The sequence below is a fragment of the Heterodontus francisci genome, chromosome 16 (assembly GCF_036365525.1).
Source record: "Heterodontus francisci isolate sHetFra1 chromosome 16, sHetFra1.hap1, whole genome shotgun sequence".
NCBI lineage: Eukaryota > Metazoa > Chordata > Chondrichthyes > Heterodontiformes > Heterodontidae > Heterodontus > Heterodontus francisci.
In genome coordinates, this window is record NC_090386.1 from 60,408,973 (window position 1) to 60,433,435 (window position 24,463).

General features: G+C 41.8%; 1 protein-coding gene across 2 annotated transcripts in view; it reads left to right on the top strand.

Annotated features, from left to right (window-relative positions):
- The window catches only part of jph2 (junctophilin 2), a 135,553-nt gene extending 118,192 nt beyond the window's left edge, over positions 1-17,361 (top strand). The window contains exons 5-6 of one of the 2 annotated variants that reach the window (XM_068048249.1): positions 14,109-14,201; positions 14,374-17,361. In XM_068048249.1, coding sequence (XP_067904350.1) covers positions 14,109-14,189 — 81 coding nt within the window. In that variant the 3' untranslated portion in view covers positions 14,190-14,201; positions 14,374-17,361. Of the gene's footprint in view, positions 1-8,344; positions 8,419-14,108; positions 14,202-14,373 lie in introns of those variants that run through there. The other variant, XM_068048250.1, reaches the window with a different exon arrangement.
- Positions 17,362-24,463: the final 7,102 nt, after the last annotated feature.

Here is a 24,463-nt window from a genome sequence, read left to right on the forward strand (position 1 = left end):
AGTAAAGCGACTTGATTGAAACATATAAGATCCTGAGGGGTCTTGACACAGTGGATGTGGAAAGGATGTTTCTCCTTGTGGGAGAATCTAGAACTAGGGGTCACTATTTAAAAATAAGGGGCTGCCCATTTAAGACAGAGATGAGGAGAAATATTTTCTGAGGGTCATGAGTCTTTGGAACGCTCTTCCTCAAAAGGCAGTGGAAGCAGAGGCCTTAAATATTTTTATGGAAGAGGTAGATTCTTGATAAGCAAGGGGTGAAAGGTTATCGGGGGTAGGCAGGAATGTGGAGTTGTTTACAATCAGATCATCCATGATCTTATTGAATGGCGGAGCAGGCTCAAGGGGCCAAGTGGCCTACTCCTAGTCCTAATTCTTATGTTTGTAAGGGCAATTAAGAACATGGCAATGGATCTGCAGAAGGTGGAAGATTTATTGATTAAGCATGGCTAATGTAAGGCTAATGTGAAACATGCCTCTATTAACACTGCACGAGCCTCCCCTGTGGGTGTCTCATCGCATCTTGCCGACTGTCTCCTGGGGTCTTCGTCCTGCTATGCCTAGTCAGCATCCCCCTGCATATCCTTAATCATCTGAGGAGGCATTACGTTCCAGGATGTCCTCATTGTGCAAAACTTCTCCCCTCTATAGCGCCAATTGTGCAGAGCACCAAACACCACCACAAAACGCAAGACCTTTGCTGGGGTTTATTGGAGGCCTCCACCAGATCTATCCAGGCATCTGAACCTCATCTTCAAAAGGCCTATGGCCTGCTCAGTGAACACTTGGGTTGTCCTGTGGCAGCTGTTGTATCTCTCCTCTGCATCTGCGCTTGGGTCCCTCACAGGTGTCAGCAGCCATCTCTTCAATGGGTGGTCCTCATCATCCATCCTTGAAGTTGAGTGGTGGTGGGGGCGGTGGGGGGGGGGTGCCTGAAAAGGTTGGTCACCTGGGACTGGCTTAGTATGTAGACGTGGCAGCTTCCTGGGAACCTTACACAGCCCTAAAGGATCAGTTTGCGGTGGTTGCAGACCAGTTGTACATTGAGCAAATGGAAGCCCTTCCTGTTGATTAAGGCCGCTGCCTGCTCTGTGGGAGCCTTGATGGCCACATGTGCACAGTTGATGTCAATCTTCATCTGAGGGAATCCAACGATGGTCCGAATCCGAAAACCTCAGCCTGACTTCCCGGATACTGGCTGGCCCTCTCGAACATGGCATTGGTGAGCATCTTAATGTAGCAATGAGCTGCAGACTGAGAGATCCCACACGTATCCCCAAAAAATCCCTGGAATTGTCAAGGCAGGGAAATTCATTGCCACGGTGTCCTTCAATCTGACAGGCATTGGGTGCCCGCCCCTCCCCATAGAGCTCAGGTCATCTGCCATCATGGCACACAGCTCGGTAACAGCCTCCTGCTGCTCTGACATTTGTAGGAAGTTGAGCCTCAAACAGTAAACCCTCCTCTAGAGGTTATTGTTGTCTGTGTGCGTGGCTGATTGCGTCCCCCACTGTGCTGTCCTCCTCCGTGCACCCTTCCAGGCTCCTGATCCTGGTACCCCTGTGTTTGCTGCTGCCTGTGGCTGCAGCTCTCTCCCTCTCTGATGCTCCTGCTCACTGGAGGTCTCAAAGCCTGAGTGAAAGAGGCCTATACCAAATAGCTACATTCAATTATCTGGGCCTCCCACCCCCGTTGCTCCGTAGATAAAGGTGTCAGGTCCAGGAGGGCACTCAAGCGGAATGCCCCCACTGTGCTAGGCAAGTTGGTTCCTGCTCCCAATTACTACTACCAGTTCCATGCTCCCTGCCAAGCCACACTGCCACTCGCAATGGCTGCCGACTGCAGTTAACACTGACACCCCGCCAAGCCTCCACCTTGTTGGTCAGGCTCTGAAGTGCCATTTTTAGTTTGCACTTGTGGAAAATTCAAAAATCCTGGTAAAATTGGTGTTAATTGCCTGTTTAACAGGCTTAATTACCTTCCCACCTCACTCCAGTGTGACCTCTTCCCGCCAGCCAGTCGCCTTTCGTAATATCCTGTCAAGATGTGAAGGCGTCTGGCTTCCCTTCTGACATCTTCCGCCTTAATTTTACCATTCCTCCTGCCTCCCATCCCTTGTCCAATTGGCATATAAAATCCAGCCCTGAGATTCTGTGGGTTTCTGCTTATTTTTGGTAACTGTGCAATTGTTTCCATGGTAGCTATTGTCCATTGTTTTTGAGCACAATGATTGTTCTGTCTGAATGTTTTCACTGAAGAATCTCATCTTTTCATTGGACTGTGGTACCTGATGCTCATTAGTCCCTGGTAGTCTTATTACTAAGACATCCAATGACAGAGTAACATCAAATAGCAAATGCCTTCTAAAATATGTTGCCAAAGCCATAAAAGGAAAATAATTTGGAAAGAGGGTGTTCAACAGTTTCATCTCATTTATTATAATGGCTCTGGTAACCATGTGACTGTTGTTGTGGTAACGCTGCACACTGTTTCTTGAGCATTTATATTACAAAATGAATAGCATAGAAGCAGGTAAGCAAAAGAATAGCAGGAAAGATATCCAGTTTGAAAGAAAATTGCAGGAGCTCATCTCTTGAGATCAATTAGTTGCAATATATATATAAAAAAAGTGACCAATGATTTCAGGTAGAATTCAAAAATAAATATTATTTAGTTGAAAATAATATATAAAATGCTGAGAGGGCAGTATTGCCTACATTGTCAGTATTGTGATCTCAGTACTCAAATTTGCATGACATATGAATTGTACTTTATCTTTCCTGTGCATTTGTTGGTAAATTGTTAAGATGAAAAGCAGAATGCGAGTTTTTTTTTGATAATTGAGTGTGCTTTCCTTCCTTGGTTACTGCGTATTGGTTATCTGTTAAAGTGGTGTGTAACATAGGTGATAACTAATATCAGTGTATGTGGCTAAAAAGGTGTTGCCATAGTCACCCAGTGATTATTTTATTTTATTTTTTATTTTTAGTTTTTTATTTATTTAGAGATACAGCACTGAAACAGGCCCTTCGGCCCACCGAGTCTGTGCCGACCAAGAACCACCCATTTATACTAACCCTACAGTAATCCCATATTCCCTACCACCTGCCTACACTAGGGGCAATTTACAGTGGCCAATTTACCTATCGCCTGTAAGTCTTTGGCAGTGGGAGGAAACCGGAGCACCCGGCAAAAACCCACACGGTCACAGGGAGAACTTGCACACTCCACACAGGCAGTACCCAGAATTGAACCCGGGTCCTTGGAACTGTGAGGCTGCGGTGCTAGCCACTGTGCCGCCATAGTCAGCAATTTCTATTGGATATCATTGTCATAGAAGGAAATTATTTAAAGTCAGTTCTGAATATTTCACTGAAGTCAGTGGAATGCTATAGGTGCACCAAGTTATTTAGTCTCATTCCAACATGCTGTTGCTCTCTGAAAATTCAATACTGGCTTTATAAAGAATAAACATATACTCAAACAAGGTTCACAAATACAGACTTATATGATTTAAAGAAATATGTTCCTTAAAAGACACCAGTGAAGACTATCTATTCCTGCTAATTCTTTCCAGTGTTGTTAGCGGCCCATATGACTGGGGGCTGGACAGGCACATTGTATCGATCTTGACTAGGGTGGGTTTTGTGAGCAGAGGGAGAAGTTTTGGTTGGGAAACATGTAAGTCTGGGTTTTCCCACACGTTGTGCCTTTTTAACATCACGGCGTGCATCTTTTTTTTCCAGCAGGTTCCCTGCCTGGAAGTCAGTCTAATCGACCGGCTTGGCTCCCTTTTGGTTGTGGAGCATTTTGGAGGAGGCAGTAGCCCAGGAGCATATAGGGAGCCTGCAGATGGATAACTAGTACTGTGGGGGAAGTCACGATCCAGTGGTGAGGGTGGTTACTGATCCCGGAGATGGGGCGTGAAGGGAGGAGGGTTTGGTGGTCGGCAATCCCAGTGGGGGTCTGATTGCTGTAGGAAAGGGGTTTTTCCAATACAGGCAGGTAAGCTTGGTGGGTGAAACACTTCTACTTCTCCTGGTCCACACACTGTGCTGTAACGGCTCTTATCTGTTCCGCAAAGCAATCCTCACTCCCTTTGGTTGCCAAGTTTCCAGAGACCCAGAAACCTGGAATGCAGGTTAAATCTGAGGCACGCAGCCTCATTATAACACTTAAATGACCAACCTGCCTCCTAGGAGTCCATGCCTTGCATCCGTTAAGCGAGAAATAGGCAGGTTGAGGTCAGGTCTGAGATTTTTTAAATTTCCACATCTCACTTGACCCAAATACATATGTTTCTGAGGGTTAAAATTCCCCCTATTGTATTCAGTGTGCACTGTATCTGTCCATACCTTGGAATACCAGAATTTGGTGAGCATGTTGGTGGTTGTTTATTGCATCCACAGCATATGCTAGTCCGTGGGAGAGGAAAGTCAGTCATAGCTGCAGCAAGATACAGAGAATTTATTTAAAAATGCCAAGGGTAGGCTTTCCTGTCTAAATGCGAAACCACAACTCTGTCACTGCCTCCATCATAAAGTAGGGCATGTAACATAGAAAATAGGAGCAGGAGTAGACCATTCGGGCCTTCGAACCTGCTCCACCATTCATTATGATCATGGCTGATCATCCAACTCAGAAACCTGTTCCCGCTTTTGCCCCATACCCTTTGATCCCTTTGACCCAAGAGCTATATCTAACTCCTTCTTGAAAACATACAATGTTTTGGCCTCAACTGCTTTCTGTGATAGCGAATTCCACAGGCTCACCATTCTCTGGGTGAAGAAATTTCTTCTCAAGTCAGTCCTGAAAGGTTTACCCTGTAACCTTAGACTATGACCCCTGGTTCTGGATTCCCCCACCATCGGGAACATCCTTCCTGCATCTACCCTGTCAAGTCCTGTTAGAATTTTATAGGTTTCTATGAGATCCCCCCTCACTCTTCTGAACTCCAGCGAATATAATCCGAACTGACTCAATCCTTATACGTCATTCCTGCCATCCCAGGAATCAGTCTGGTAAACCTTCGCTGCACTCCCTCAACAGCAAGAACATCCTTCCTCAGATAAGGAGACCAAAACTGCACACAATATTCCAGCTGTGGCCTCACCAAGACCCTGTATAATTGCAGCAAGACATCCCTGTTCCTGTACTCAAATCCTCTCGCTATGAAGGCCAACATACCATTTGCCTTTTTTACTGCCTGTTGCACCTGCATGCTTACCTTCAACGACTGGTGTACGAGAACACCAAGGTCTCGCTGCATATTTCCCTCTCTCAGATTATAGCCATTCAGATAATCTGTCTTCCTGTTTTTCCTACCTAAGTGGATAACCTCACATTTATCCACATTATACTGCATCTGCCACCCATTAGCCCACTCACTCAACTTGTCCAAACCATCCTGAAGCCTCTCTGCATCCTCCTCACAACTCACCCTCCTACCCAGTTTTGTGTTGTCTGCAAATTTGGAGATATTAAACTTAGTTCCCTCATCTAAATCATTAATGTATGTTGTGAATAGCTGGGGTCCCCTACTAGTCACTGCCTGCCATTCGGAAAAAGTCCCATTTATCCCTACTCTTTGTTTCCTGTCTGCCAACCAATTTTCTATCCATCACAATACACTACCCCCAATCCTACGCGCTTTAACTTTACATGCTAATCCCTTATGTGGGACATTGTCGGAAGCCTTCTGAAAGTCCAAATAAACCACATCCACTGGCTCCCCCTCATCAACTACTGGTTACATCCTTGAAGAATTCTTGTAGATTTGTCAAGCATGATTTCCCTTTCGTAAATCCATGCTGACTCTGCCCGATTCTACTACTGTTCTCTAAGTAATCTGCTATAAAATCTTTGATAATGAACTCTAGAATTTTTCCCACTACCGACGTCAGGCTGACTGGTCTATAATTCCCTGCTTTCTCTCTACCTCCCTTTTTAAGTAGTGGGGTTACATTAGCTACCCTCCAATCTGTAGGAACTGTTCCAGAGTCTATAGAATCTTGGAAGATGACCACCAATGCATCCACTATTTCTAGGGCCACATCCTTAAGTACTCTGGAATGCATACCATCAGGCCCTGGAGATTTATTGGCCTTCAATCCCATCAATTTCCCCAACACCATTTCTCTACTAATACTGATATCTTTCAGTTCCTCTATCTCACTAAGCCTTGTGTTCCCCAACATTTCTGGTATGATATTTGTGTCCTCTTTTGTGAAGACAGAACCAAAGTATGCATTTAGTTGGTCAGCCATTTCTTTGTTCCCCATAATAAATTCCCCTGTTTCTGACTGTAAGGGACCTACATTTGTCTTCTCTAATCTTTTTCTCTTCACATACCTATTGAAACTTTTACAGTCAGTTTTTATGTTCCCCGCAAGCATGCCGTCATACTCCATTTTCCCCTTCTTAATCAATCCCTTGGTCCTCCTTTGCTGAGTTCTAAACTGCTCCCAATCCTCAGGTCTGTTGTTTTTTTTCTGTCAGATTTATATGCCTCTTCCTTGGATCTAATGCTATCTCTAATTTCCCTTGTAAGCCATGGTTTGGCTACCTTTCCCGTTTTACTTTTATGCCAGACAGGCATAAACAATTGTTGCAGTTCATCCATGCGCTCTTTAAATGTTTGCCATTGTCTATCCACTATCATCCCTTTAAGTAACGTTTCCCAATCCGTCATAGCCAACTCGGGCCTCATACCTTCGTAGTTTCCTTTACTAAGTTTCAGGACCCTAGTCTCAGAATCAACTACGTCACTCTCCATCTTGATGAAGAATTCTATCATATTATGGTCGCTCATCCCCAAGAGGTCTCGCACCACTCGATTGTCAATTATTCCTCTCATTACACAATACCCAGTCCAGGATGGCCTCTTCTCTAGTTGGTTCCTCAACGTATTGGTCCAGAAAACCAACCCGTATACACTCCAGGAATTCCTCCTCTACGGTATTGTGACTAATTTGATTTGCCCAATCTATATGCAGATTAAATTCACCCATAATTACAGATGTTCCTTTATCGCATGCACCTCTAATTTCCTGTTTAATGCCATTCCCAACATCACCACTACAGTTTGGGGGTCTATATACAACAACCACTAACGTTTTTTGCCCTTTAGTGTTTCTCATCTCTACCCATACAGATTCCACATCGTCAGAACTAATATCTTTCCTCATTATTGCGTTAATTTCCTCTTTAACCAGCAATACAACTCCACTGCCTTTTGCTTTTTGTCTGTCCTTCCTAAATACTGCATACTCCTGGATGTTCATTTCCCATCCGTGGTCACCTTGCAACCATGTCTCCGTAATCCTGACTATATCATACCCATTTGCATCTATTTGCACGATTAATTCATCCAATTTATTGCGAATGCTCCACGCGTTAAGGCACAAAGCCTTGTCTTTTTAACATTACTTGTCCCCTTCCCACAATTTTTCACTGTGGCCCTGTTTGATTCTGGCCCTTGATTTCTCTGCCTATCACTTTTCTTATTCCCCTTACTGTCTTTTGTTCTTGTATTTGATCCCCCCCGCTCTGACTCCTTGCAAAGTTTCCCCTCCCCCTGCCATTTTAGTTTAAACCCTCCCCAACCGCTCTAGCAAATACTCCCCCTAGGATATCAGTCCCGCTCCTGCCCAGATGTAACCCGTCCAGTTTGTACTGGTTCCACCTCCCCCAGAACCGGTCCCAATGTCCCAGGAATCTAAAACCCTCCCCCTCACACCATCAGCCACGTATTCATCCGATATATTCTGCTATTTCTACTCTGACTAGCACGTGGCACTGGTAGTAATCCTGAGATCACTACCTTCAGGTCCTGCTTTTCGACTTACTTCCTAGCTCCCTATATTCTCTATTTTCGGAACTCATCCTTTTTTTTTTTACCTGTGTCGTTTATACCAATGTGTACCACGACTACTGGCTGTTCACCCTCCCCCTTCAGAATGTCCTGTAACCGCTCTGAGACATCCTTGACCTTAGCACCAGGGAGTCAACATACCATCCTGGAGTCTCTTTTGCGGCCACAGAAATGCCTATCTATTCCCCTTACAATTGAATCCCCTATAACTATTGCATTCCCACACTTGTTACTCCTCCCCTGTGCAGCAGAGCCAACCGTGGTGCCAATGAATTGAGCTGTTGCTGCTTTCCCCTGAGAGGCCTTTCCCCCCAACAGTATCCAAAGCAGTATATTTTTTTCCTTGGACATTCCCAGGTGCTGGGGTCTCAAGACACAACTGTGTGTATAAGTGGATAAGGGCAGTCCTTCTGTGCACTGGAACCTGATTTGCATTCTTCATTTCATCCTCGTCTCCAAATATTGGGCTAGATTTTGCAGTCAGCGGAGAAGCCAAGTACTCGCCGCTGATCTTGAAGAAAGCAGCCCACAAAGATTTTGCGATCTCTGTGGCACCACTTCCCCTTTCCTGCTGGCAGTTTAATTCTGGTGCCAAGTCGAGGGGATCTCCGTTGTCCAGCAGCAGTGATGTCAGCAAGCAGAGTAAGCAGCCAATCACATTGATGTATTCTCGCAGACAGTAAACCAGGGCCGGAATTTTACACAGAGGGGTAGAAGTCCTGTCCAGGACTGTTAAGGGCCTGGGCCACGCAAAATCGCTGCATGGTTTCCAGGCCCAGTGAAGGTGGGTTTGCCCCCGAATAGGAGCATAAAGAGCAGGAGTAGGCCATTCAGCTCTTCGAGCCTGCTCCGCTATTCTATATCATTGCTGCTTGTCTACCTCAACGCCATATTCCCGCACTATCCCCATATCCCTTGATGTCATTAGCAACTAGAAATCTCTGGATCTGTGTCTTGAACTTACTCAGTGATTGAACTTCCACCACCCTCTGTAGCAGAGAATTCCAAAGGTTCACCACCCTCTGAGTGAAGAAGTTCCTCATCATCTCAGTCCAAAATGACTTGCCCTTTATTCTCAGATTGTGTCCCCTGGTTCTAGACCCCACAGCCAGGGGAAACATCCTTTCTGCATCTACCCTGTCTATCCCTTTAAGAATTTTGTAAGTTTTTATGAGATCACCTCTCATTATTCTAAACCCCAGAGAATACAGTCCCAGTCTCCTCAATCTCTCCTCATAGGACAATCCCACCATCCCAAGAATCAGTCTGGCGAACCTCCGCTGCACTCCCTCTATGGCAAGTATATCCTTCCTCAAGCAAGGGCACCAGACCTGTACACCGTATTCCAGATGTGACCTCACCAATGCTCTGTACAATTAGAGTCAGAGAGAGAGATACAGCACCAAAACAGGCCCTTCGGCCCAACGGGTCCACGCCGACCATCAACCACCCATTTATACTAATCCTACATTAATCCCATTTTCCCTCTCACATCTCCACCTTCCCTCAATTCTCCTACCACTGACCTAACTACATTAGGGCCAATTTTTTTTTTTTACAATGGCCAATTTACCCATCAACCCGCAAGTCTTTGGAATGTGGGAGGAAACCGGAGCACCCGGAGGAAACCCACGCGGTCACAGGGAGAACTTGCAAACTCCACACAGGCAGTACCCAGAACGGAACCCGGGTTGCTGGAGCTGTGAGGCTGCGATGCTAGTCACTGCGCCACTGTGCCGCCCAATTGAAGCAAGACTTCTTTGCTCCTGTACTCAAATCCTTTTGCAATAAAAGCTAACATATTTATTATGATGGAGAAATGTAACATTCCACAAATATAAAATTAGCTTTTTAAGGCCTGTGAGTATTTAACTTTATGAAGTTAGTATGCCATTAAAAATCCAGTTACGCCTCATTCAACAAGGTGTAAGTTTATCAAGGGTTTTTACAGCAAGAGTAACAGTGTGGAAGTGGAAGTTCTCATCAATTCACTACTCAGGGTTGCACTCTGGATGGGGTACTTCAACAGCGCACCCTCTAGAGGAGGGTAGAATCACTGACAGCAACTTCTGATTTCCGCATTATTCTGTGTGTGTGTGCAGACTCCCAAAGTTGCTGTCAGTTTCTCTATAGTAATAACTGCAAAAGCTGACAGTTTCGCTGTCATTACCACCGTAAAATCTGGGTCAATATAAAAAGAGAAGAATCCTGATTAGAATTCTCCATCTCTATAATGTTGATAGTAACGATGACAAATCATGCTCGCAAAAGTTTAGGGGTAAAAACTTCAAAAAATAAACAAATCCCCTCCCTTCCCAAATCTATGCCCACCTGCAGAGCTTCTGTTTGCTCAGTGTGCAGTGTACTCTCTGTAGAGAGTCGCATCATTTATCCAAGTGCAAAGAATGTAGATACAAGTTGTCAGAGCCAAGGCTTAGTAGAATCACACGTGTGTGCTGTAGTACTGCTGAAGTTTAACAAGCTTAAATCACTGGTAAGCTTTGGACTGTTGATTTTTGCATTATCCACAATACCTATTTATAGAAACATAGAAAATAGGAGCAGGAGTAGGCCATTCAGCCATTCGAACCTGCTCCGCCATTCATTATGATCATGGCTGATATCCAACTCAGTAGCCTGTTCCCACTTTCGCCCCATACCCTTTGATCCCTTTAGACCCAAGAGCTATATCTAACTCCTTCTTGAAAACATACAATGTTTTGGCCTTAGCTGCTTTCTGTGGTAGCGAATTCCACAGGCTCACCACTCTGGGTGAAGAGATTTCTCCTCATCTCAGTCCTGAAAGGTTTACCCCGTATCCTTAGACTATGACCCCTGGTTCTGGACTCCCCCACCATCGGGAACATCCTTCCTGCATCTACCCTGTCAAGTCCTGTTAGAATTTTATAAGTTTCTATGAGATCCCCCCTCTCACTCTTCTGAACTCCAGAGAATATAATCCTAACTGACTCAATCTTTCCTCATACATCAGTCCCACCATCCCAGTAATCAGTCTGGTAAACCTTCGCTGCACTCCCTCTATAGTAAGAACATCCTTCCTCAGATAAGGAGACCAAAACGGCTCACAATATTCCAGCTGTGGTCTCACCAAGGCCCTGTATAATTGCAGCAAGACATCCCTGCTCCTGTACTCGAATACTCTCACTATGAAGGCCAACATACCATTTGCCTTTTTGTTACTGCCTGTTGCACCTGCATGCTTACCTTCAGCGACTGGTGTACGAGAACACCAAGGTCTTGCTACATATTCCCCTCTCTCAGTTTATAGCTGTTTAGATAATAATCTGCCTTCCTGTTTTTGCTACCAAAGTGGATAACCTCACATTTATCCACATTATACTGCATCTGCCATGCATTAGCCCACTCATTTAACTTGTCCAAATCTCCCTGAAGCCTCTCTGCATCCTCCTTACAACTCGCCCTTCTACCCAGTTTTGTGTTGTCTGCAAATTTGGAGATATTAAATTTAGTTCCCTCATCTAAATCATTAATGTATATTGTGAATAGCTGGGGTCTTAGCACCGATCCCTGCGGTATCCCACTAGTCAATGCCTGCCATTCAGAAAAAGACCCATTTATCCCTACTCTTTGTTTCCTGTCCGCCAACCAATTTTCTATCCATCACAATACACTGCCCCCAATCCCAAGCCTTTTAATTTTACATGCTAATCCCTTATGTGGGACTTTGTCAAAAGCCTTCTGAAAGTCTAAATAAACCACATCCACTGGCTCCCCCTCATCAACTCTACTAGTTACATCCTTGAAGAGCTCTATTAGATTTGCCAAGCATGATTTCCCTTTCGTAAATCCATGCTGACTCTGTCCGATTCTACCACTGTTCTCCAAGTGCTCTGCTATAAAATCTTTGATAATGGACTGTAGAATTTTCCCCACTATCGACGTCAGACTGACTGGTCTATAATACCCTGCTTTCTCTCTACCTCCCTTTTTAAATAGTGGGGTTACATTAGCTACCCTCCAATCTGTAGGAACTGTTCCAGAGTCTATAGAATCTTGGAAGATGACCACCAATGCATCCACTATTTTTAGGGCCACTTCCTTAAGTACTCTGGGATGCATACCATCAGGCCCTGGGGATTTTTCGGCCTTCAATCCCATCAATTTCCCCAACACCATTTCTTTACTAATACTGATATCTTTCAGTTCCTCTATCTCACTAAGCCTTGTGTTCCCCAACATTTCTGGTATGATATTTGTGTCCTCTTTTGTGAAGACAGAACCAAAGTATGCATTTGGTTGGTCAGCCATTTCTTTGTTCCCCATAATAAATTCCCCTGTTTCTGACTAAGGGACCTACATTTGTCTTCACCAATCTTTTTCTCCACATGCCTATAGAAATTTCTACAATCAGTTTTTATGTTTCCTGCAAGCTTGCTCTCGTACTCTATTTTCCCCTTCTTAATCAATCCCTTGGTCCTCCTTTGCTGAATTCTAAACTGCTCCCAATCCTTAGTTCTCTTGTTTTTCCTGGCAAATTTATATGCCTCTTCCTTGGATCTAATGCTATCTCTAATTTCCCTTGTAAGCCATGGTTTGGCTACCTTTCCCGTTTTACTTTTATGCCAGACAGGGATAAACAATTGTTGCAGTTAATCCATGCGCTCTTTAAATGTTTGCCATTGCCTATCCACCGTCATCTCTTTAAGCAACGTTTCCCAATCTCATGGCCAACTTGCGCCTCATACCTTCGTAGTTTCCTTTACTAAGTTTCAGGACCTTTGTCTCAGAATCAACTACGTCACTCTCCATCTTGATGAAGAATTCTGTTATATTATGGTCGCTCGTCCCCAAAAGGTCTCGCATCACTCGATTATCATAATTTATGCTTTGGTCATCAAATTATCTGGAGCTGACTGGGAAGAATCCACCAACAGTGCCTTGGTGTTACGTGGACTTGCCCAGGTTTTGATTACCAAATCTGCATGGAGGTTTCACTTTGATCACCAAGCAGGTTACTCTGGATTATTCCAAATTCAAAAATACTCAACCTACCTTTCCCTCAAGAAGAATTGAGAGTAGTCACCAGTTCGACATTGGATAAGCATGAGTTTGAGCCTTTTCTGCATGGACTGAAGTACTAGAAACTCATGACACGTGGCATGGTGAGCAGCATAAAGTATATGACTGCATTGCTACATCCTCCGGATAACAGCATGGATGCACACCATGACCTATTCTATGGTGCTTCACCCCAATCTGTATAAACCTCATCCTATAGGGGAAGTATTAGAGTGTAAAGTGTTACATTCTAGTAGCATCATGCCATCAGAATTGACAATGGAATTATTTTCACACACAATGTTTGCAATAAGTATTTTTAGAAAGTACGTGATACCAATTAAACTTGAAAGCTTTTTAAACTATAGCATTAATTTAACTGGTGCCATATGTGGTTTAAAAATCTTTTAAGGATGGTATTGCAATAAATCCGTCTCATTTCCTTTGAACAGTGTGCATGATCTTTTCAAAAATATTTTTCAAAAAAACTTGATATAAATTAAGCCTGTGATATGATCTATCTGCTGCTTCTGAAAACGTCATTGCAAGTGTGGCAGACTGTTACTAATCCTAAAGGAGGATGTATAAAATTCCAGATTTCTCAATTGCTTTTTTAATAACAGTATTCATGCTGATAGAAAGTAAACATTTTAAATACAATTCTAAAAATTATTGTACAAATTAGACACTTATGGAATTTAATTATAAAAACATTAGATTAGATTAGATTAGAGATACAGCACTGAAACAGGCCCTTCGGCCCACCGAGTCTGTGCCGAACATCAACCACCCATTTATACTAATCCTACGCTAATCCCATATTCCTACCAAACATCCCCACCTGTCCCTATATTTCCCTACCACCTACCTATACTAGTGACAATTTATAATGGCCAATTTACCTATCAACCTGCAAGTCTTTTTGGCTTGTGGGAGGAAACAGGAGCACCCGGAGAAAACCCACGCAGACACAGGGAGAACTTGCAAACTCCACACAGGCAGTACCCAGAATCGAACCCGGGTCCCTGGAGCAGTGAGGCTGCGGTGCTAACCACTGCGCCACTGTGCCGCCCCTGTTTGCACATTATTTGCACCTGTTTGAAATCGTTAATGAAAGCAAATGTTGTCGTCTAGAAGTTGTAGCTTTTGTTATGCACTAAAAGCAGGATGTTGACAAATTATTTGTTTATTTCAGGGACCTAATACCATTATGATTGCCATGGTCATTCTACTAAACATTGGCCTAGCCATCTTGTTTGTGCATTTCCTCACATGACTTGTTTCTGAGGTAAGAAGCAAATTTTATTCAGTTAACTAAGCACCATAACATGTCTGATCCCTTAAAGAGCTTGATTTGATACAGTCGCAAAAATAAAAGTCAAAGGTTTTCTTGTAATACTTTTAGAATTTTACACCCAAAACAAGAGTGATGTTGTTGAAATTCTTTGTGGTCATTACAGAAGCCCTTGTGCTACTTTTCCTGCTGAGAATAAGGAAGTCGCCTTTTGGGGAGGTTGTACATCCTGGAAGACTTGACACTCAGAGACACTGCAAAGTCTGACTACAGTGGCCCCTTTTGAAGAATTCCCTGATCTGTTTTCCGTCACCAGTTTGTGCCCTATAATTTTGCAAATGAGATGCATTGGAAGATGTACATCTGACGTGAATTTATTTGTAGACACTAACAGCTGCCTTACCTTTTTCCTGTGTTTATATTATACAGTACTAGCTGCCAAGGATTGTGCTTGAAAGCTTGAATTATTCCATTGTACAAAGGGAGGGGGAGGCAGAGAAAAAAGATTCTTATGGTTCTATTTCATAAACAAGAAAAAGTTGAGTTAGTTCAGGGAGATCTTGCTCACATATTTTTGTAGCTTGATGACATTTTTGGTTAAACTGAGTAAAATGAAAAAGGTTTTCAATATGGATATTACTGTATGTATTTAACTCTTAAGTCTAAAAGATTTAGGGCTGTATTTTCCTCTGTTCACTATTTCTGGTGAAAAAAGTAAAGTGGTGTTCCCCATTTTATACACTAAAAATACCTAACAGAGGAGAATACTTCCTTAGAAATTGTCTTTTGCAAAAAGAGAACATGGATGCTTTGCACTGCGTTCATAGGGCTTTTTATATGTCATGAAGGGAAATATTGGTCTACTGTGAATTTTTAAGACATTTTTCTCTCTCTCTGCATTACAATCTTAATCAGATGAGTAAGAGAATTATGATTCATGTTTGTTGCATGTTTGTCATTGGGCTGTTTTAATCACATTTTAAAACTAATTATGCCGACCTACCATACTTATAAACAGTCAGTATGCATTTTTGAGCAATGCTGTAATAAGCTAAGGTGATAAGGGAATGCACAAATCTGCTCTTAACTTCATAATGCTTTCAGAATTAAATTAAGAATTCAAGGAAGACCAACATTACTTTGCAACAAATTTAACACTTCTTTACACTTTGAAGGCCATGTTAGTTTTAAAAAAAATGTATATTTGCAATTTGTAACCATTTATTTTTTGACAAGAAATTTTGGCACTTTGAGTAGCTTACATCTTTAAGGTACAAATCACAGCCATTTGTTCTTTCAGATGTTTAAAAAAAAGCCTAACAGTATTTCTGTCAATACATTCAAAGTTCATTAGTCAGCTTAAACCAGCAATGTCACACAGTACTTGCTACTAGGTTGCTTTCAGAATAGTATTTTTCAATTTTTGTGCAAAAGTACAAAATGTTATGAGCGTTTTTTCTTCCTTTTCTCTGCATGTGCGCACTTTGTAGAAAGTTAGCATAGATGGTTTTAAACTTTGTTTTACATATAACAAGGTATGTATGCTTTTGTGTGGATATACATTCAGGACTGTTTTTACCTTGTAAGATTTATATATAAAAAGATAAAATTACCTCAGAGATGCATGCTTCTCCAAAATTTTAATTGAAATGCTTATTTAGTATTTTCAGGTCTTATTACAATGTGAATAATTTCACCAGCCACACCGAACATTTATCTTCCAGATATTTATTCATTTCTATAAATAAGTGTTATTAAATACTACCTTGTTGGGTATTACCACATGAAGGATTTTGTGGAACGTTGTCAAGTAAAGAAAAATGTATTTATAACTTGTGGTATATATTTGAAAAATTCCTTCGTAAGTTGAATATACAAGATATATAGCATTATTCTGAGTATGATATCTTTCACTGCCTCATGATGAGATAATTAACTGAAGTGAAATGAATAGAAATTAGTGCAACTGATCTGCAAGATGCTTGTTGCATTGAACAGTTTTGAGTTTGTGTACTGAGAGAGGAAAGCTTAGTTTGGTCACATTTATTATCAGAACCGTGAGGATTAGTGCCTTAAATTACAGATATTTGTTATCACATACAAAATACTTCAGTTGGTAAATTTTCATTTTCTTATTGTTTATGTTTGAATTTCAAAGCTCTGTATTGGATGATGTGTATTATCATTTTGTGACCTAGGATCTACAGCTACAAGAGATCATATGAAAAAACCTGAAATAGCTTCCAGGAAAATGCACTATTTGGTAAAGGTTATAAACTATAGTGAACTCAGAAGACTCCAAAACTCTGCAATGCATAGTACTTTCTAGAATATTTCTTAATTTGAAATAGTAGGGCTGATTCTAAATTCTGGCATTGTTGCTGAAAATGGGCAGTAGCAGCTTGGCCGCCCGTCACGCAACCTGCCCAATTTCCTTTGCTGTTGACTCCAATAGCAAGGGAAATTAGGCAGAGAGCCTAATGAACAGCCAGCCTGCTATCACCTGTCTTCTGCCATTGCCTAAAGTTAAAATCAGCTATCTTATGTTTACTTTGGAGACTTTGTGTCATGATCAAATAACTTGAGAAGAGCTGGGTCTGATTTTTAACCAGCTGAAATTGGCATTAATCCTCAAATTGGGTTTGGTAGATTTACCGCTCCACTAGCACTAATACACTGTCTGCTGCCATTTTTAAAGGAGCCTTCCCATGAGTGCCAAAGCACCCACCAATTTCAGACAGTAGGCTTCTTTATTATGCAAATTGGGGTGCTATGACATAGGATCCTTATTGCAATTTTTAGGGCGACATGAAGGGAGCATTCATTGCACGCAGTTCACTTCATGTTTCTTGCCATTGGCAGCTTAATCAGTGGTCCGTTAATGGACTGCTGCAGAAGTGGCGTTAAAACTTTTTCCAAGTTAAATTGTGTGAAGCTAGGAGGAGCAGTGGTGCTTCTCATAGCTCCAGAATAATACTGCAGGTCATTGCTGGCCTGTATTCGTGTACCAAACCCACCCACCTCCCTCAGTTTGCCTCCTTTGCGCAGGCGGGCGCATCCATCTGATATTGCGCCGCCACACAACTAGCAAGCTGCAACAGGACACCCATTCAGAATGTTCCGCTTGCATGGCCAGAATTTTAGGCCCCCCAAAGAAGGATATGGGGGTGGGGAGGAGGTGGGGGGGGGGGGTACAATGGAGTGGGAGGCTCAGGAGGCCCTTCTTGACCCGCTCCTGCCTCCGCCACCATTTTATGCGGGGCGGCGGTGGCAAAAAATGGCCTGCCTGCCCCGAGCCAATCAAGGCCCTTAAGTGGTCAGTTAACAGCCACTTAAGGGCCTCCACCGCCTCCACGGGGATTTTACCATTGGCAGGCAGCCTAGGCCCAAGAAAAGCTGCCTGTTAAAAGAAGGCAGCTTTCTGACGGCCTTTGGGGGGGGGGGCCCTCCTGATCAGGCACCCTCTGCCTGACGGAGGGCCACCTCCGATGTCCCAACCACCTCCAATGCCCAACACTCTTTTTTCCCCGTCTCCCCAATCGACCACCCTTGCCTCGCCGGGATCCGTCCAATCATCCCCAGGCAGGTCCCAAAAACTTACCTTTTCCCGGGACTGTCCTTCCTCTTTTCGAAGCTGGATTGCAGACACAGCAGTGGCTACCGCTCCCGGTGGCGCTGCTGGGACTAAGAGCTGCCGGCCCGCTGATTGGCCAGCAAATCCATTAGGCAGGACTTCCAGCCTCAATAAGGTGGAAGTCCCGCCTCAGACCAATTAAGGGTCTGGGGACTGTAAAATGCAGTCTGGATCCCCAGGCCAGACGGAGGTGGGATCGCCACCAATTTTTCGGACAGTGGACAGCTCCCGTCCGACGAGAGTAAAATTCCGGCCCATATCTTGAAACACCTATAGTCTACCACCAGCAGAAACAGATGGGAAGGGAGGGGGCGGGGTCAGAGCATTCCACCACCCAGCTGGCTGGAAAATTAAAAGCTACCACTTTATTTTCTTTATTGTCAAGAAGCATTTTAGAAATGATGCAAAAATTATACTTAATTTCAGACGCATTGTAACGCCATCAACTTTTTAAAAATCTGTTACTGATGTTTTTCCCACCCACAAAGTTGAAAATTACCCTGATAATTGTCACTCAATGTCAAATGATAGAAATCTTTGCCAAACTATCCTGTAATTGTTGTTGTGACTGATATAAATTATGCATGCAGCTTTTTTTTTTTGCAACTAAAAACAAAGTTTCTGAATATGGAATCTAATTTTAAAGTGCTTTTCCTTTCATGTGTAATTGAATGTATAACATTTTTTTTTTAAAAACAGGAATTTCTACAAGACCAATTATATCCTTTGCATTAAGTAATATGCAGAAGTAAGAGTAGACACAGGCTGATAGAATCATGGTTAAAACTCTTAACTTTTGTTTTCTATCTACTTGAAAATGTCAAAGCAGTTTTTCTGGAATATTCAAAGAAAATATACTTACTGCCTTTTTGTGGGATCCACAATCAGTTGCAGTAAATGCTTGAAATAGTTGCGATTGGACGTGTAAACTATCTCAACAAGCTCACAATCTATCTTTGAGTTTGATCTGGTAAATGAATTAAAAAGATAATGGGCCACATTTTGATGTGGCAGGGCATCTAACCGCATCTGCTGTGAGTTAGACCTGCCCTTGCATGATAGGTTTTAAAATCTTTTGTGTGGCAAGTTGCTGAAAGTGCGAGCTGATAATGGCGCAGCGAGGGAAACTGGGCATTTGGGACCTGAGTGAAAAGGGCAAGCAACTATGTATCTCCTTATCCAATTAGCTTGAAGGACTGTGAAATAAACAGTGCAAGGACTGAAAAGGAAGTGTACATTAAAGTAGGTGAATTCAATGTCAAATCAAGTATAGAATGAGAAATAAAGATCAGGAAAGAAAGATTGGATTAAAAGAGATGGAAAAGAAAAGTCAAATAAAATTATAAATTTTCATTTTTTAAATTTCCTAACAATAATTAAAAGCTGAAAGAATAAGATTCAACGCTTGTTATAGTTAATTCTCAGTACCCGAGAGGTTGATTGGCAGTAATCAACACCTATCGCATTGTTAAAGGGATACTTAGACTGGAATGGACAAGACTTAATTTCCTGTGGCAAGTTTAGTTCATATTTACCATGCAAACACAGGAACTTCACACCGTTAAATACATTTCAATGGTGAGCCAGACAGCGAGATGCCATTTTTTGCAAAGCTAATGGAAGAGTGGTGTTATCTCGGACGTAACTTTTGGATCTCCGCATTTAACCACTCATCTTCTCCTTACCTGAAGTTGTTGAACCAGTTGTTGATAAATAATGGCGAACGCCATTAGCCTTACTGTTATTTTGACAGTGAATTCTGATCCATTGAATGTTTTTAATTAGACACATACATCTAGACTTAATGATCAGCATTATTTTAGGGCCAGTGTAACTGATTGGAAAATTTAGGCTATATTCTTATTTTAAAATGTGATTTTTGCTGGTTTTGCTAATGAAACAAAATGAGTTTATTCAAGATAAAAGTCATTGGAACATTTTTACAGAATTATTGTGTGCCATTTATCTATAAGTGGGCAGTTTTTTGCTAGAAGATATTATGTTGACTGAAACAATCAGATTAGGATACAGAACATGGAACTAAAGATTATTTTGTGTTTTGGTGTAATTAGATACTTTGGACTCTGAATGTAGAGTATGAGATGAACTTTGATCTTGCTGCAGTGGGTCTGCTGCAGTCAATGTTTATCACTTCAAAAATGAGAAGCACTGAGTGCAAAAAGAGAATTTTAAATATAAATTAGTTAAATGCTGCCATTGGCTAAATGATCCCATATAATTTCTTAATGATTACGAACACACACCAATTAATATTAGTAATGCTGAAAAGAATATTCATGTATGTTTATTTTATGTAATTTGCAAACTCAAACAACCATTTACTTGCCATTCAATAGTCTTCTCAAAGTTAGACTCAGCAGAAAAAATGCTGCTCTATTTTAAATATAATCTTGTTTATTTACAGTAGAATGCATTCACCATTTAGATGCTTTTATAATATATTAGTATGACTAGGCAATTAAACCTTGCTCTCTCTTAATCATTGTTACAGTTGATGAATCAAAAACTACTTTTGGTCCACATTCCACTTATGCTCAACCTTGTCATGAACTTGAATCATGTTTTAAATCTATTTTCACCTGTTATAGGACAAGACTTTTGTCACCTGTAGAGGAACCATGAGGTACAGAAACAATGAGACACTTTCAATTTAACTGCAGTATCAGTCAGTGTTCTATGTGTTTGTTTTTGTTGATACATACAAAATTCTACAAGTCCAATACCAGTTTGTGTTTTGCTACAGATAACAGCAATGTATGTTTTGTGTTTTTTACCTGGCTAAAAACTGCGGTGACATAAAGCACTGTGGAGCACAACCTGTGGCCATTTACAGATAATAACATGGATTTAACTTAATATTAACCATATTTAGCTTCTGTTTCTTTAAACTGTGATTATATTGCATGTATTCTTTGATGAATAGCTAGACTACTTGGATTTTCAGTTTTATTGGCCAGGATTTTGGGTTTTGAATCGGGACCCCACACTGTGGAGTAACAGTTACCTGGCAGTGATTTTCACTGAATTGGTCAATTAGTGGCCAGAGGGCAGGCTAGCTGTCCAATTCAGGATGGTGGGTGAACTCTCTAAGCTGGAGAGTCATTAAGAGGCCCTCCAGCTTGGAAGGAGCAGCAGCCTGCAGTTCAAGTAAGAGAAGGAGAGGGGGCGCCTTCATCTTGAGACGCCCTATCTCCAACATTTAAAAAATTTTAAATTAAAAATGAGCCTCAGCAGCCGGGTCACCATTATGGAAGGAAAACATCTGCATAAGGAAGCTTGTGGCCACAGCTATTGTCAGGCAGGTGGGGAAGGGCCTCAAAGCCTGCCTGCAGCGCTGACACCCCTGATTTGCCACCAGGCAGCTGGCTTTGTCCCCGCTGCTCCGTGGGATCTGCAGGCCTACTGGAATTTTTCAGTCAGCCTCTGACAATAGGCATTAATAGACCACTAAATCCCTTTAATTGGCTACCTGCCATTTGTAGGCTTTTAGTAATTCCAACGCCCATCCCACCTCTGAGAAGGTGGCAAATTTTCACATCTACCCACCTCCCTACTTGTCCCCTATGGATGCAAAAATTCAGTCCATTATTTCTACAGATGACTAAAATAAATCATTGTATAAGTAAGCTATTCTAAATTCTGAGTTAAATTCTTTGGAATAGAGCACCAATTAAGTCTTTAACAAAATAACCAACAAGTTAGGAATGAATTCAGATCTAAACCTGACAAGTGGTCTTATTAGTACTTGGGTAGTTTGGTAAAATTCCAAAAATTAAATCTTCCTGGTGGTAGAATTGGAAAAGCCTAGATTAGTTTTTCTTTGGCTTAATGGAAACTTGGAGCTACATCAAGTTTACACTGTATCATTGAGCTGGAGGGAGAGGGGTTATCAGTTCAGACTTGAGTCAGATTTGATTGAAAGCTATTTGCTTAACATTACTAAATCGAGGATATTTGTAGATTTTTGAAAGAAAGCCAATGAAGCAACATACGTAAATTTTACAAAAGCTACATTACATCACATAGAACTTAAGATGTGACAGAACAATTTCAAATTCTGTAGGATTTTTGTTATATTTGTTAGGATATAGCTGGATCTTACAGTTCAGGATTTTGATATTACACGTGTATTTGAGCAATCTGAGAGCAGTCACTGAGAAGGCTGTATACATAGAAAAGGGATAAGTGATGCCAAAGCTGCAACTTCACCTCAAAATTTCCCCCATAAAGGGCTGAGGTTGATGAATAGCACAAGTAATTTATATTCGTGGTAACTTCACACCCCAAACATTAGTTATTTTGTCTATATCATTTGTATATGTGCGCATTGAAACACAAATTGAAGTCTAAGTGCTGTATGACCCTTGGTCTAATCATGTTGCATTACTAAACCTTCCAGATGAAAAATAAGCCTCAAGTAAGTCCCTACAGACTACAGAGATGGTATGAACACTGTAAACACTGTAGAAAACTAAAACTATAACCTTAATGGTTTGTGGAAATATTAATCTGTTTTCTTACTTTTTTTCATACTCGTACAGATTTTTTTCTCCACTGCTTTTAAATAAACATATTTTTCATTCTTTGGTTTCCTTGTATTGACTATTTGTTCAAAATCTTCAAATGGATTCATGTAGCAGTCTGTGCTGAGATAACTGATCTCAGGCAGGGTGACAATAGGGGTCCTATAATTAGCACCCTACCAAATTCATGACTGAAAAACACGGACCATGAAATCTCAGGTCCTCCATGAAATCAGCCACTTTGCGAACTTTGTGTGTTTTACTGATTGACACTAGGCTTAACTCGCTGATTGCTGGGCATGTTGCAAACATCGTGCTTTTTACTGATGACGCAAGGCTCAATTCGCTGATTGATAGATGAGAGAGGCCTTCCAGTATAGTTCTGAGAGTAGCAGTCTCGAGTGTTTGCAGACAAGTGAGAATGCCAGAATGAGCAGATCAAAAATGGCCACAGCCATTACTGCAGCACATCAAGTGAAAGAATTTGGAAGCAAAATTCTGCATGCCGATGGTGGAATAATGCTTGGTACAAGTTGCAATTTTTCATTGGATCGCACACAGCGGGCGACGGTTCAGCGCCACTTAGAGTCCAAAGGCAATTGCAGCAGAAAGAGAACATCCGACACTACACTGCTAGAAAACGAACACACAAAAAAAAGCAACAACTTTGTCTCTTAAGAAGTCAAGAGCGAGCTCAGTGAATCGTCAGTTGGTTACAATGGAACTTGTGGATGCTTTTGCAAACGCTAACATACCATTGGAAAAACTTGATCACCCAAAGCTGCGGGTATTCATTCATTCTAATGTGCAAAATGGTGGTTGCTTGCCAAATGCAAATAAACTGACAGAATTACGTACCGAGAGGAGAGGGACTCTGGAATGCAGGATCCCCCACCTTGCAAGGCTAGCATGGTGCTGTCTGACAATCCTACAAACTCTGTGGATGCGGAGAGAACTGTGTCTGAACTGGTTCTTGGTCAGATTTTTAAATAGTTTTTGTGTATACAATATATGCCATTTGAAACCAGAAACTTCCTTTTGTCTTTTTTTTTTAATAGATCATTTTCATGGTTTGTTGGGGCACCATGAAATTTACAATTTAAATATGTGCAATTCACAATTCTTAAAATATTGTGACTGTGAATTTTGTAAAAATCTGACTGCATTTAGCAGGGCCCTCACTATAATTAGCCACAGCATCCCTCGGGGAGGGAGGGGAAACTGATCAGGGTTCTCACTGCTATTTACTATTCAGTATTCTCCTAGTAGGTGTGTGTGGACAGGGAGTTAGGATTGGTTCAGCCTTGACATCCCCCTTCCACAGTCAAAAAGCCTTCACTATTCACTGTTGAAGCTCGGACATGAATAATGGCTAGTTATCAGTGGTAGTAGAGGGCCAACAGCATTCATATAGCCAAATTCAAGTTAATGCTTTTCTGAATCTGTACTGTGCCCCCTCCAAGAACAATTTATTTTATGGGTTGCGCTTCCCAAAAGATCAATAACTTGCACTTAGAGAACATCTTTAACCCAGTAAAACATTCCAGACGCTTCACAGGAGCGCTATTAAACAAAATTTGACACCAAGCCATTTAAGGAGATATTAGGAGAGGTGACTAAAAGCTTTGTCAAAGAGGTAGGTTTTAAGGAGGGTCTTAAAAGGAGAGAGAGCAATTTAGTGAGGGAGTTCCAGAGCTTAGGGCCGAGGCAAGTGAAGGTGGAGCAATGAAAATTGAATGCAGTACTCCAGATGGAAGTCTAAGACTGAAACAGAATGTTCTGCTGAAAGGTCATAGACCTGAAATGTTAACTCTGCTTCTCTCTCCACAAATGCTGCCTGACCTTCTGCGTATATCCAGAACTTTCTGTTTTGAATCATATAGTCAGCTAGTGTCAAGAAGTATAGAAAATACAGAATTCTTCTGTTCAACTACGAGTGAAGCCCAGTGGCTTTCTCATTGTGTGGGTGGAGGAAAAAATCAGAAGTTCTGTTACCATGCCCTGGACTTGTATAATTTTGGGCTGCAGACCAGAACTAGTCATCACTGGAACCAGGCTGTTCCAGTGCAGCTATGACA